Source organism: Phacochoerus africanus, chromosome 6 (assembly GCF_016906955.1).
Source record: "Phacochoerus africanus isolate WHEZ1 chromosome 6, ROS_Pafr_v1, whole genome shotgun sequence".
NCBI classification, from domain to species: Eukaryota; Metazoa; Chordata; class Mammalia; order Artiodactyla; family Suidae; genus Phacochoerus; species Phacochoerus africanus.
In genome coordinates, this window is record NC_062549.1 from 116,055,155 (window position 1) to 116,068,075 (window position 12,921).

Here is a 12,921-nt window from a genome sequence, read left to right on the forward strand (position 1 = left end):
ATGTTTTTTTCTGTTTAATGCTATTTTTCTGTCTTCTTGATAAACCTAATTCCTGTTTGCTTACAACATATAATTAATATTTTTCCAAGAAGCATTTGTGAAAGCATTTGTTCCCATTGAGATACCTGCGTGTTGAAGTTAATGGAGTTAAGCATGTGCTCTGGGAAATTTGGAGGCTAGATGATTTTATTGAATACAGTTGCAGCATGTGATTTTTCTCTAGGTCTAGGAGAGTTGAAATTTCTAATTCTAAAAACTTTGGAAACTTAGTGAGATACATAGTAAATAGTTGGATTCTTTTCCAGATATTACCAAAAGTAACTTATTCTCTTAGAATATAATGAACATCCAAGCTTTGATATTAAAAATTTGTCTTCTAAGATTCAAAGTGGAATTAAAAGCCTTGAGGGATTGAACATGGCAGCTAGTCCAAACCTGGTTTTTTGTTGCTCATTCTCAGGAATCAGCTGCTATGCTATACAATTCAGTGGATGCTCTGGCCAGGAACTGACTTCACCCAAGCACTGGTTGACGCCACACAGGATGAGGAATTGAATCTTAAAGCGCAGATACTTAATATTGACACATTGACATGTGACCTGAAACATTAGATCAATTTCTTGTAACATTGTTTGCAATAAATGTTATTTCTTACGTATGCAAAAAGCCACATTTTTTGCATATGTAAGATTTAATGTGTACTAAATACATTAAGTACACACTAAATACACACTAAATACTAATGTGTATTAAATTGTATATTTCATGTAACTACATTCAGAACATAGAAAATGGACATAGCTATGCCTCAAAGTCAGTTACTATAGATATGTATATACAAACAGAAATTGTTAAGTATGTGCATTATATTTTACTTTTGAAAGGATATGGTACTACTTATAAAATTGGTCTTGGTGAAAATGCGGCAGGATCTTTTGAAATGCATGTGACATTTGGAAGAACCTCATCTTTATAGATACTTTCTATTCAGTTTTCTTTACATTTGATCACTTCCCTCCTCTAGATTTATACAAGTACTATAGTTAACATGGCTATAGATTGCAAGGCTCTACTTTAAATTTGCCTTTGTAGATCAATAGAGGAGGAGGATGTCTTTTTCATACATTGTATGCAGCAGATGTCAATTTTACTTGGCAACTTCATCCTCTTACAGCTGTGGAAATTTTTATGACTCTTGAATCTAAATATTTATAGTTCATTCAGGCTGTTAGGATGCTTTTGTTTATCTACAGACTGTCTCATAATATGTCATATGATTAACATAAAACACTATAAAATGCCTGGTGGGGAAAATAGTACTGTAGGTTTTTAACTGAATTTTCCAGTTTCTCTCCAGTAGTATATTTTATGGTTGAATATCTAACACCTGAAAAAAGAATTTATAGTGGAAAAGTTGGCATGATTTCATTTAATGAAGTGAAATGCCTTAACTAGACGAGTAAGTACCCAGGAAACCAGTATTCTTCTGAAAAATATACTACTAAAAATACCATATGCAGTATGATAGGCAGCTTTTTTATGTTTCAGCAAAAGCTTCATTTAGTTTATTATGTTTTCTAAAAGTTATGTGTGGTATTCTAGAATTTTTTGTTCGGGAGAGGACCTTATATATCTCTAAATGCATTTATTTTACAAATTATGAATTAGGGTAAGTGATTTGCAAAACTCCAAGTAATTAATGGCAAAACTGGGATTCAGGAATCAACCTTTCTGATTGAAACCCTCAATGATGCAAGGTATACTCAATGGTCTTTTTTAAACGGCATAATGAATTAGTTATTATTCAATTATAAAAATTCAATTGTGGCTACTCAGTGTTCTAAACTCATCAGTTAGTGTTTGAAAAATGTTATCAGTAAATTTTAATTTATATTCATTTACTCTGAGCATGTTTAAAATCAGTAGGCATAAAAGAAATATTATAGTCTATTCTAACTATTACAAAAAAGAGCCTTGAACAAATTTCAGAAAAAATCTGATTTGGGGAGTTCCCTTCGTGGTGCAGTGGTTAACAAATCCGACTAGGAACCATGAGGTTGTGGGTTCGATCCCTGCCCTTGCTCAGTAGGTTAACGATCCGGCATTGCCATGAACTGTGGTGTAGGTCGCAGACATGGCTTGGATCCTGTGTTGCTATGGCTCTGGTGTAGGCTGGCGGCTACAGCTCCAATTAGACCCCTAGCCTGGGAACCTCCCATATGCCACAGGAGCGGCCCAAGAAATGGCAAAAAGACAAAAAAAGGAAAAAGAAAAAAATCTGATTTGTTTGATTTTCTGTGCTATCTCATAACATAAACATAAATCATTTTGAGGTTGGAAATATTAGTAACAGTATGACCATTGTAAACCATATTGTTTTGGCATGGGTTTTTGCTGATTCTGCTTTATTTCATGTTTTACTGGGAAATATAGTAGATGTTTCCTTATTTGTGTACATTCTGAACATATTAACCTGTTATGTACCCTTTTAAAGCACTTTTTGAATGAATGATTGAATGAAATGACTAAATAACTGAAAGAAATATAGCCAAATCTGGTAGTGGAGAAATTTCTGAATTCAACAAAATCTATCTCAAGGATGACTTAACATTGCAGTCTTTCATATCATATCATTCATATCCAGCAATGAAATTTTTATTGGTGGATATGTGTTTTTGACATTTCAGTTTTGGTCATTTTTATGTTTCTAGTGTGACATTCCAGATCTTTAGCAAGTAGTTGGTAGTGTTCATTTAAATAATAGGATATTAAGCAAACAAGGGTCAGACAAAGACACTAAAAATAAAAAGTTTGGAAATAATATGTCTATCCAAGGCACTGAAAAGCTTCGATATATTCTTGGGGAACTAGCAGGCCTGTGTGCATGTCCAGGAAAGACCTGAAGAGACTCCAGTATCTCAAATATCACTGACCTTGAGGATCTGTACAGCAGGAAATGAGAGCTAAGGCAGAGTTGTAAAATGTTGGAATATTGAAGGCATGTTCACACTAAAATACACATGCAAAGCCTCTTGGCAAACAGATATTTACCAGTTCAAGATATTTAAAAAATTGTCAAGCACTTGCTTATCACTAACCTAACTTATCAGAGACCTTAGTGGACACAGGTGGCAAAGGACATTGACTTATATAATTACTTCAAAAGTTCATTAAACAAACAAGAAGTAAAAACAACTCAAAACAAACAAACAATAAAGAACAGGCCCCAGGGAGACAAGTAGGTGGAATCTAATTTTCAGAGGTGAGATTTAAAATGTTTGACTTTCAGCAAAAACCTATGAGGCAGGCAAAGAATCAGAAAATTATGTCCCATACAAAAGAAAAACAACTCTATAGAAACGGTTCTTGAAGTGCCCATCTTGGACTTACCAAAGACTTAAATCAGCAATTATGACTATGTTAAATAAATAATCAACTAAAGGAAACCATGACTTGAGAACTAAATGAAAGTATGAGAATGATGCCTTATCAAATAGAGAATATAAATATAGATAAAATTTCTAAAATGATAAATCAGTTGAGATTACTCACTTTAAAGAGGAAAAAGAATAAACTTGAAAAAAGTTTACAGGCTGCTAAAAACCAGGGGGATAACATCAAGCATAGCAACACATAAAAAAAAAAAAGAAGTCCCAGAATACGTGGAGAGAAAGGAGATAGAAAGCATATAAATCTGAGAATCTCAACAAATTGCAAGTAAGGTAAACTTGTACAAATCCACACCCAAAGTGTTATAATCAGACAAAAGACTAGGAGAGAATCTTCAAAACAGCAAGAGCAAAGTGACTCACAACAAAAAAAAGAGATTCTCATTACAATTAACAGCTAATTTCTGGTCCAATACCTCAGAGTGCAGAAAACAGTGGGGTGACATAGTCCAAGTTCTGGAAGAAAAGACTGTCAACTAAAAATTTTATATTACACAAAACTATCCTTCAAACATAAATTAAGACATCAGATTTATCAGAAACAAATAATGCATCATAAGTAGAGTTGCCTTACCAGAAGTAAAAAAAGGAGTCCTTTAGATTGAAGTGAAAGGACATTAGACAGTAACTCAAATCCAGACAGAAATAAACACTGGCAAAAGTACCAACATAGTAAATATAAAAACAGTACAAATTTTGATTGTTATTGTTTATAGCACTTTCCTTCTCTTACCTGTTTTAAAATACAGTTTCATAAAGTAAAATTTATAAAATTATGTTGATGACATTTTTAAAGATACAATTTGTATAGTGATAATATTACAAAGCAGAGGAAGAGGGAATAGAAATGTTTGTATAATGCAAAACTGGTGCTAAGTTGATATTGATCTGAAAAATGTTGTTATGAATTGAGATGATAATTGTAACCCTCAGGGTAATTACTAAAAATAAAGCCTTCTAAAATAGAGTCAAAGAAAGAAAAGTTAAAATTATCCACTAGAAAATATCTATTTAACACAAAAGAAGGTAGTAATAGAGACATACTATAACAAAAAAAGGCATAAGACATATACAAAACAAATAGCCAAATAGCTACTAAGTGGAGAAGTAGAGACAGTTCAAATCTCCAGTAACTGATGAGTAGATACACAAAATATAGTATGTCTGTACAGTGGATTGTTATTTCAAAAAAAGAATGAAATACTGATACATGTTAAAACTTGGGTAAACTTTGAAAACATGATAAATGAAAAAAGCTAATCACAAAAGGCCTCATCACATATGAATCCACTTATATGAAATGTCCAGGTACCAGGGCCTGGGGAGAGGGACAGATAAGAAGCGACTGCCAATGATTGTGGTCTTTCCTTTAGGGATGATGATAGTTTTCCGAAATTAGATATTGTTAATAGATGGAAAACTCTGTGAATCAACTAAAAAACACTAAATTGTATACTTTCAAGGAATAAATTCCATGCGTAACTTATATCTTAAAAAAGTGGTAGAAATGAAAATACAGATTCGTGACTCAGAATATATGATAATTTTAAGATTAAGAATATACAATCCTTTTTAGACAGAAAAAAGCAATGCAGAAAAAATAACTACCACACCACAGATAGTAACCACAGTATTTAATAAAGAATTGGCAGCTGGAGTTAAATAATTTATACTCTTTTCTTGGCATTTTTTTCACAAGAGTTTGCTTATATCTTGTCAAGTTATAAATTGAATTCTTCATTTTATTAGTTTTAAATCTTAACTAGATTGTACTCTCCAAAGGACAAGGATTACATCAAATTTACATTTCCACCTCCAATGGTACCATGTTCAACGTCTTGCGTACTATACTTTCTCAATCTGCATTTATTGATGAATAAATGAATGTTGTGATATACAAGTGCTATGGATTCTTTCCTAGTACTCAGTGTTAGAGAGTTTTTGATAATGATAATTTTTCATCCGACTCTAAATAGCTTCTGTTCATCAGATATAGAGAAAGCTGAAATATGAAATTATTCAAAATGGAATCAGGAGTTCTGTGAGTCAGACCCATTGCTCAAACTTACAGGGATTTGAATCATAAATTCAAATCAATATTAACCCAATATTCTTCCTGCCTGAGTATAATTCTTAGTGGATATGATCATGACCCATAGATTTATATCAAATTAGTTTCATGTCAAATTAGACCCACGTGGAAATATTTGAATGGCTTCAAGAGCAAACTATTTGATTTTCCTTGTTTACACAGTTTCTAGAACTTCCCGAAACTACAAGTCTTTAGATAACCCTACTATTAATTATTTCTAATGTTTATTTTGATGAAGTTTGTTCAGACTTCTAAATGAGTTTTAATATATGCTTAGATGCTCCATTTTTTAATAAAAATATGCCAAACTCATGGTTTTTAATTTATAATTTGGAATTTTCCAGTCTCTCTCAGCTTCTCTCATTCATATTTGTAAGTAGGAATTTCTTTTGACATTGATTCCTCTAATAGAACTCAATAGTTGGATCTATATTTTCATTTATAAATTTGCATAAAAATAATTTAATCGAACTCTTTAGTTTTTTAATATTGGAAATACGTGACTGCTTTTATGTATTTACTGTTTTTAAATCTTATTTACTTTTTTAAATCAATTTATTTATTTATTTATTTATTTTATTTTATTTTTGTCTTTTTGCCATTTCTTGGGCTGCTCCCTCGGCATATGGAGATTCCCAGGCTAGGGGTCTAATTGGAGCTGTAGCTGCCGGCCTACACCAGAGCCACAGCAACGCAGGATCTGAGCCGCGTCTATGACCTACACCACAGCTCACGGCAACGCCGGGTCCTTAACCCACTGAGGAAGGCCAGGGATCGAACCCACAACCTCATGGTTCCTAGTCGGATTCATTAACCACTGAGCCACGGTGGGAACTCCTTGAAATCAATTTATTACTCAAATTTTATCTTATTCCATACAGAGTATGATGTGAATGCAGTATAATCAAGTTTTAATAAACAGATACATATGATATAGATTCTCTGGACCACAATATAACAGAATAACAGCTTAATATTAACATCTGGTATTTGTAAAACGTGTGAATTTCTTTCACAGTCTTATAGGATTGTTTTTAAAATTGAAATATAAATGATTTTCTGTCTCAGATATTTAAAAATGAACTACACAGTATCTTGGATAAATCTTGCTCTGGATATGTGTGTATTCAGATATGCTGACTACATCCACATTTGTTTCCTTGGCAGGGGGACATCCAGCAGTTGTTGATCATAGGTGACCCCAAAGCGGCATATGACTACTGCGAGCATTACAGTCCAGACTGTGACTCCTCAGCGCCCAAGGCTGCTCAGGCTCAGGAACCTCAGATCGATGAGGTGAGGACCCTAATATTGGGACACATTTTCTCATTTCAATAGTTGGGATGTAAGTTTGAAGTTTTTTTTTTCTTTTAGGGCCACGTCCATGGCATATGGAAGTTCCCAGGCTAGGGGTTAAATCAGAACTACAGCTGCCAGCCTACACCACAGCCACAGCAATGCTGGATCTGAGCCGTGTCTGCAACCTACACTGCAGCTCAGGCAACGACCAGATCCTTAACCTAATGAGCAAGGCCAGGGATCAAACCTGCGTCCTCATGGAAACTAGTTGGGTTTAGTTACCACTGAGCCACAGTGGGAACTCCAGGTTTGAAGTTTTGAGGCTGATTTCTCTTTATTCACTTTTATTTGAACTATATTTTGTATTTAATACTGTTTTGATATTTCTAAGACAATATGAAGATTTTTAGTGTTTGTTTCCATCTTAAGTATTTTGTTAATTTCCTAAAAATAGAGATACCTCACTTCTATAATGTATATAGGAGCATGTTTTATTTGGGGGGAGATGAGAAACAAGATAATTTCTCAGTGATATATTTTTGACCTTTGCATTTAGATAATTAAAACAGTCTCAAGACGAAGGTGACTATTTTCTGGTGTGTTTGCCATGTCTCCAGGCTTTGGCAATTCATGCAGATGAGAAAGGGACATTAGTGGTATCTTAAAGTTTTCAGACCATGTTGAATACTGAGAGGATTTTTTTTTTTCCATTTCTTATAAGGCTAGGCTACATTGAAATATGTTTTCTTTTTCTTGCACAGAATTTGATACAAAGAGCATTGGAATGAAAAGCAGTATAAACTGTTTGCATAACTAAAACTATTCATACACTTTGATTAATATTATGTCAGTTTATTTGAAACCCAGGTGTGAAACCATTCTTCCAAGCTATTTTTGCAAGAAAATTCACCATAATAAAAATTTTCTCTATTCTCTCTCACACCAAAAATACATATATCTAAGTTAGTCATAGCAATTTTATCAAGCTTGAATATCCCAAAGTACAAAAAATATAATACAGTGTACCCTTTATACAGATTTTTACATAAGATTCTTTAATGTGGATTTTATGAAGATTTAAACACAAACACAGGGGGGAATTGAGTTTTTAGTTGGCAGCAAATATATGTAGAGTTTTAAATTTTAGAAGGTGGGGGTGGAAGTTTAAAAACATCAAGACTGTCCTCAGGTTTGAAAATAACACAAATAGCTTACTTCTTGACTTTTAATATACTATCAGGTGCCAATAAGTGCTTGAAATATTTCTTTGACATTAGTTTTCTTTTTAAGGTATGATAGTGAACACTATTGCACTAATCTTTTCCATGACTTAATATTAATGTCTTTTTTTTTTAATCAGGATTAAAGTCTTAAGCTGACAGGAAAGCTAATATGAGAGAAAAAAGATTACTTGGATATTTGTGTTTGCTCATTTCACAGTTCTCAAGTGCTTTATTCTTTTTGTTCCCTTATGATTGATTAAAACAGAGTCTGAATTCCAAGAGGATAGGTAAAATATCCATCAGGTTTAGTGTTTTTATATTTGAGATTATGTGATGATTCAGTATTAAAATTTTTAGCATTTAGTATGACTGATGAGATTTATTTTGCTCCTGTTTCAAGAAAGATAAGGCTTGTTCTTTTAGGTGACAGATATGGCTCTGATTTTTGGAAGAATGAAGGTATGCATTCTTATTATATCACCTTAAGGTGTTTTATTCCTGTATTTTAATGCTATTATATCAGGTAAGCTGAGTTATTTAAAAGCGAAATAATATTTTAACCATTTTTATCTTAAATTAATTTAAAAGCAAACTTGCCATTTTTGAAGAATTAGCTGTCACTTTTTTTCCCACTGTTAAATTACATTGATACTTCAATAATAAGATAACCATTCTAAACTAGTGTGAAAAAAACCTGGTTAATGGAATTAGTGAGCTCTTCTTATATTACTTTTGTACTAGCTTTTAATATATCATTATATCATAATATTAATATATTATAAACACACATTTTAATAATTGTTCTACAGATGTTCTACCTATACGAAATGGAAATGTAGTATTATGTACCAGTAGTTAAAGAACACAAAGTGTAATATAGAGCATCAAACATATACATCGTACCTCATATTTCTTAATTTTCCATTAATAAATTTGTGACAATCGCATATTTATTATTCTAATTTGTATTAATAAATATGTCAATTTATTTTATAAATTAACTCAGTTGTGCTTTCTTCGACTTGTGATTTTGTGTTATTCATGTCCTGCAAAAAACATATTTTAAATCAATCTTAAGATTCAATTTTTTTTGTGTTTGGCACAATATTGCATCATCATCGTAGATTGAAATATATAACAAAGATATATTTTAAAATACTAAACTGTAATTCTACCTGAACCTCCACAATACCGTTTATATAGAAGAGTAACTAGTATTAAAGGTACAATGGTTTTGAGATTTTTCCCGTCAAGTTAAATTATCCTCATATCATAAGAAATTAGATGTTAAATCTACATGTGGTTCTTTCTTAATGTATTACACAAACTATAACGCCCTATATATAGTAGACATTGACATTTTAAAAATAAAGTGTGGAAAAGGAAAAAAGAAGCAAAGGAAAAGCAATATTTATAAAGAAATGTATTATCTTCAACTTTTTTGCACTCAATATTTATCATATATTCTAGTTCTCATAAATGCACAGATTTAAATGATGCCATCCTTCTACCTAACAAATTAGATAAAAATATACTTAACATTTCTAGATGAAGTTTTTTTCTTCTCGCATACACTAACTTTTGCTTGGCAACTCACAGATCATAGTGGAAATAATTCCATCATTGCATGTCTCTTTGCATATATTCATCTGATTGATTATAACTATTTCTCTCTTCTTTACTTGTCTTTGAAGCACCTCCAAATTCCATAGTAAGAAGGGAGAATTGTCTCATAAAATAAGGTCTAAAGCACCATGTAGAGCAGCAAAGTTCTAAGCAGGTTAATAATCACCGAAAGGGGGGTGTTGTTTAGATAAAGAAATAAGGAGAATGGAAGCAGTGATACTTCTCACTGACTCCAGAATGTCTCTAAGAAAAAGATGTTCTTTAATGCCTGTGGAGGTGAGCATGTTATTTCCTTCACTATCCCACAGCTACAGCTACTCTGATTGCTCTACGTGTGGAAAACAGTTTGAACAGGAGAAAATAATGGAGGTGAAAAGATATTTCCTCCCATAAGAAAAAGAAAACATGATATAAAGATAGCGAAGTTAATCAGCTGCTTGAATGCCAGGCTACATTTAAGATACATTTAAATTGTCCATTTTTACAACCAGTCCTTTATGCCTTTATATATTGTCTTATGATCTTACAATTCACTATAGATGCACGTGATTCTGAAAAGTCTGCTTAATTTTAAAATTCCAAAGCGTAAATTGGAATGGCTAATATATTCTTTCATGTTTTACTTCAAGCTGCCAGCTGGGAATTATATAATTCCACTATTTCTTATTCCAACATGGGTGACCATAACTAAAAATTATTCATTACACACTGTTCAGTTTCCAGTAGTGTATTTTAACATGTATCTGATTTCTGTTTGTTTTATTTATTTAATGATGCCTTTGATTAATATTTACATTAACTTTTCTAGAAATAGGTGACATTATATCTTACTTGCAGAGGCATGAAGAAACACAAATATTCAGTGTCTTATATATGAGCATTCTTCTAATTTACCAAATTCTAATTAGAATAAAGCTTTGTTGAAGTTCTTCACATGTATATTCAAAGATAATGAAACTAATACCAAACAGATAAAATTATGAATTGGTTTAAATTAATTTAATCAAAGTGAAGTTTTGACGAACATAAAGAACATTAAAGACATGCTTGTATGTTTCAACATGACCTTCAACTGAACCATCTAGAAAAGTTTTCTCTAGTAAGGGTATTTCATTAAGGGCCAGATTACAGTATTGTCAGGAGATCAGTTTTGAATCTGTCTCATATGTCTTTGTAAAATTTGTGCTCATTTGCCTTGCTATGTTAATAAAGTTTGTTGGAAGGCACAGTGATCACAGTTCTCAAAGACATGTGGTGAAGAGTTATTTTTCTGGCAGATTAAAAGGGATGTTCTGGCAATTTTGAAATGCCAAAAGAGATCCAGTTGAGATATAATTAAAATTTTACCAAACACAATACTTAGGGAATTCCAAATAGGATTCTGTTAGCATATATATATATAATAAAAAATATATATGCTAAATATACATGCATTTTTATGCATGTATAATACACAAATATATATTATAATATGAATGTATGTATACATATATATAGCTATGTATTACACACAATAAACATATGTATACATAATACATATATATTATACACATATAGGCATATATAATAGACTTTTAGCTTGTGGAGTTTGTTGCTTAATGCTTACTATTTTTTATAGGTTACATATGACCCTAATGGATTTTCAGTTATTTTGATTAAAACCAATGGTTAGCGAGTTCCTGTTGTGGCTCAGCAGGTTACGAACCCAATTACTATCCATGAGGATGCAGGTTCAATCCCTGGCCTCGCTCAGTGGGTTAAGAATCTAGCGTTGCTGTGAGCTATGGTGTAGGTCACAGATGCGGCTTGGATCTGGAGTTCTATGGCTCTGGTGTAGGATGACAGCTGCAGCTCTGATTCGACCCCTAGCCTGGGAACTTCCATTTGTTAGCTTATAATCGACTTACAAGTCTTCTAAAAGTTAAAATTTTGATAGAGATATGTGGCTTTGAAAATGAGCATATTATTTTCCTCATCATCCAGGATTAATGACTGTATTGAACATTCCTCTGTTGAGAAACATACTTCTCTATCCAACTAAATTTTCTTTAATACAGAATAATCTGGTATTCCATTTTCCAATTTGACTTAAGTTTATGTAGTTTAAGATATCTATGTATTATACTCTTTTGATAGAAAAAAGCAGTATTTGTAAAAAGTGAAATAATGTATTAATTATGAACACCTATTTTGAATCCTTTAATGGGTCACAAGTATTCTGTGCTCATTTTGATCTTAAGTGTGTAGCAAATTAATTATTTGAAAAAAATTTATATTGTACTTTTCCCTGGTCCCAGTATTTAAAAGGGAATATAGACTCATTTCAGATTCCTTCTGTTCCCTTTCCTTCCTTTCCTTTCCACCTCCCAATAGAAATGAAAATTATTTCATACTTGGGAAGACTATTCTCCACATTTTTATTTTTAAACGTAATTTAATGAAAAAAGTACCTATTAAAATTACTGTAAAATAAAAGAGGCTTGTGTAGCATTTTTTTAACAAATCAAAATTAACTGAATAGTTAACAATTATGCCAGAATATGCAATTGTTTTGTTCAAATTAATATTCAACAATTAAAAGTTTGAATTTATATTCCACACTTTCACTTTCCTCACAATCCCAACCACTATTCCGCTCTTAGAATACCTGCTTTGTCACTGTTAATATACTCTGTGTAAGACAGTACTGCATCTTGTAATACAAAGTAACATTTAAATAACAGCATTTCCTTGTCTCTTAACTTTTACTAGTAAAGTTAAGAACATAATTCCCACTTTGTTAGTAGTGTTACCTGCAACTAACAAAATTGCCTGATATTTTTTCCTTTGCAATGTAGTATGCACCTGAGGATATAATGGAATATGACTATGAGTATGGGGAAGCAGAATATAAAGAGGCTGAAAGTGTAACAGAGACACCTACTGTAACTGAAGAGACAATAGCACAAACTGAGGTAAAAGCAAAGCAGTGCCTTTGTGTATGGTGTCCTGCTGTTTGTCCTCCTGTGGTTCCCTGTGTCCACTCTTCCTAAACTTATCATAAACCTTTCATTCATCATTTTTCTATGACGCCATAACTGTGATTTTTTATTTGGCAGTAGCTGTCCTGAAGGAACGATGCTCGTTTTGTTTGGTTATCCTTCCTTTCACCTATGCTCTTTATTTTCCTTTTCATTTTATTTATGTTTTCCATTCCATCTTTCACCACATTTTACAGAAAAAGAAATTCAAT

At 32.2% G+C, this 12,921-nt stretch overlaps 1 protein-coding gene across 1 annotated transcript in view; it reads left to right on the forward strand.

The window, feature by feature from the left end:
• The window catches only part of COL11A1 (collagen type XI alpha 1 chain), a 202,896-nt gene that overhangs the window by 54,662 nt on the left and 135,313 nt on the right, over positions 1-12,921 (forward strand). Inside the window, exons 5-6 of the mRNA XM_047785169.1 lie at positions 6,709-6,837; positions 12,527-12,643. Coding sequence (XP_047641125.1) covers positions 6,709-6,837; positions 12,527-12,643 — 246 coding nt within the window. The remainder of the gene's footprint in view (positions 1-6,708; positions 6,838-12,526; positions 12,644-12,921) is intronic.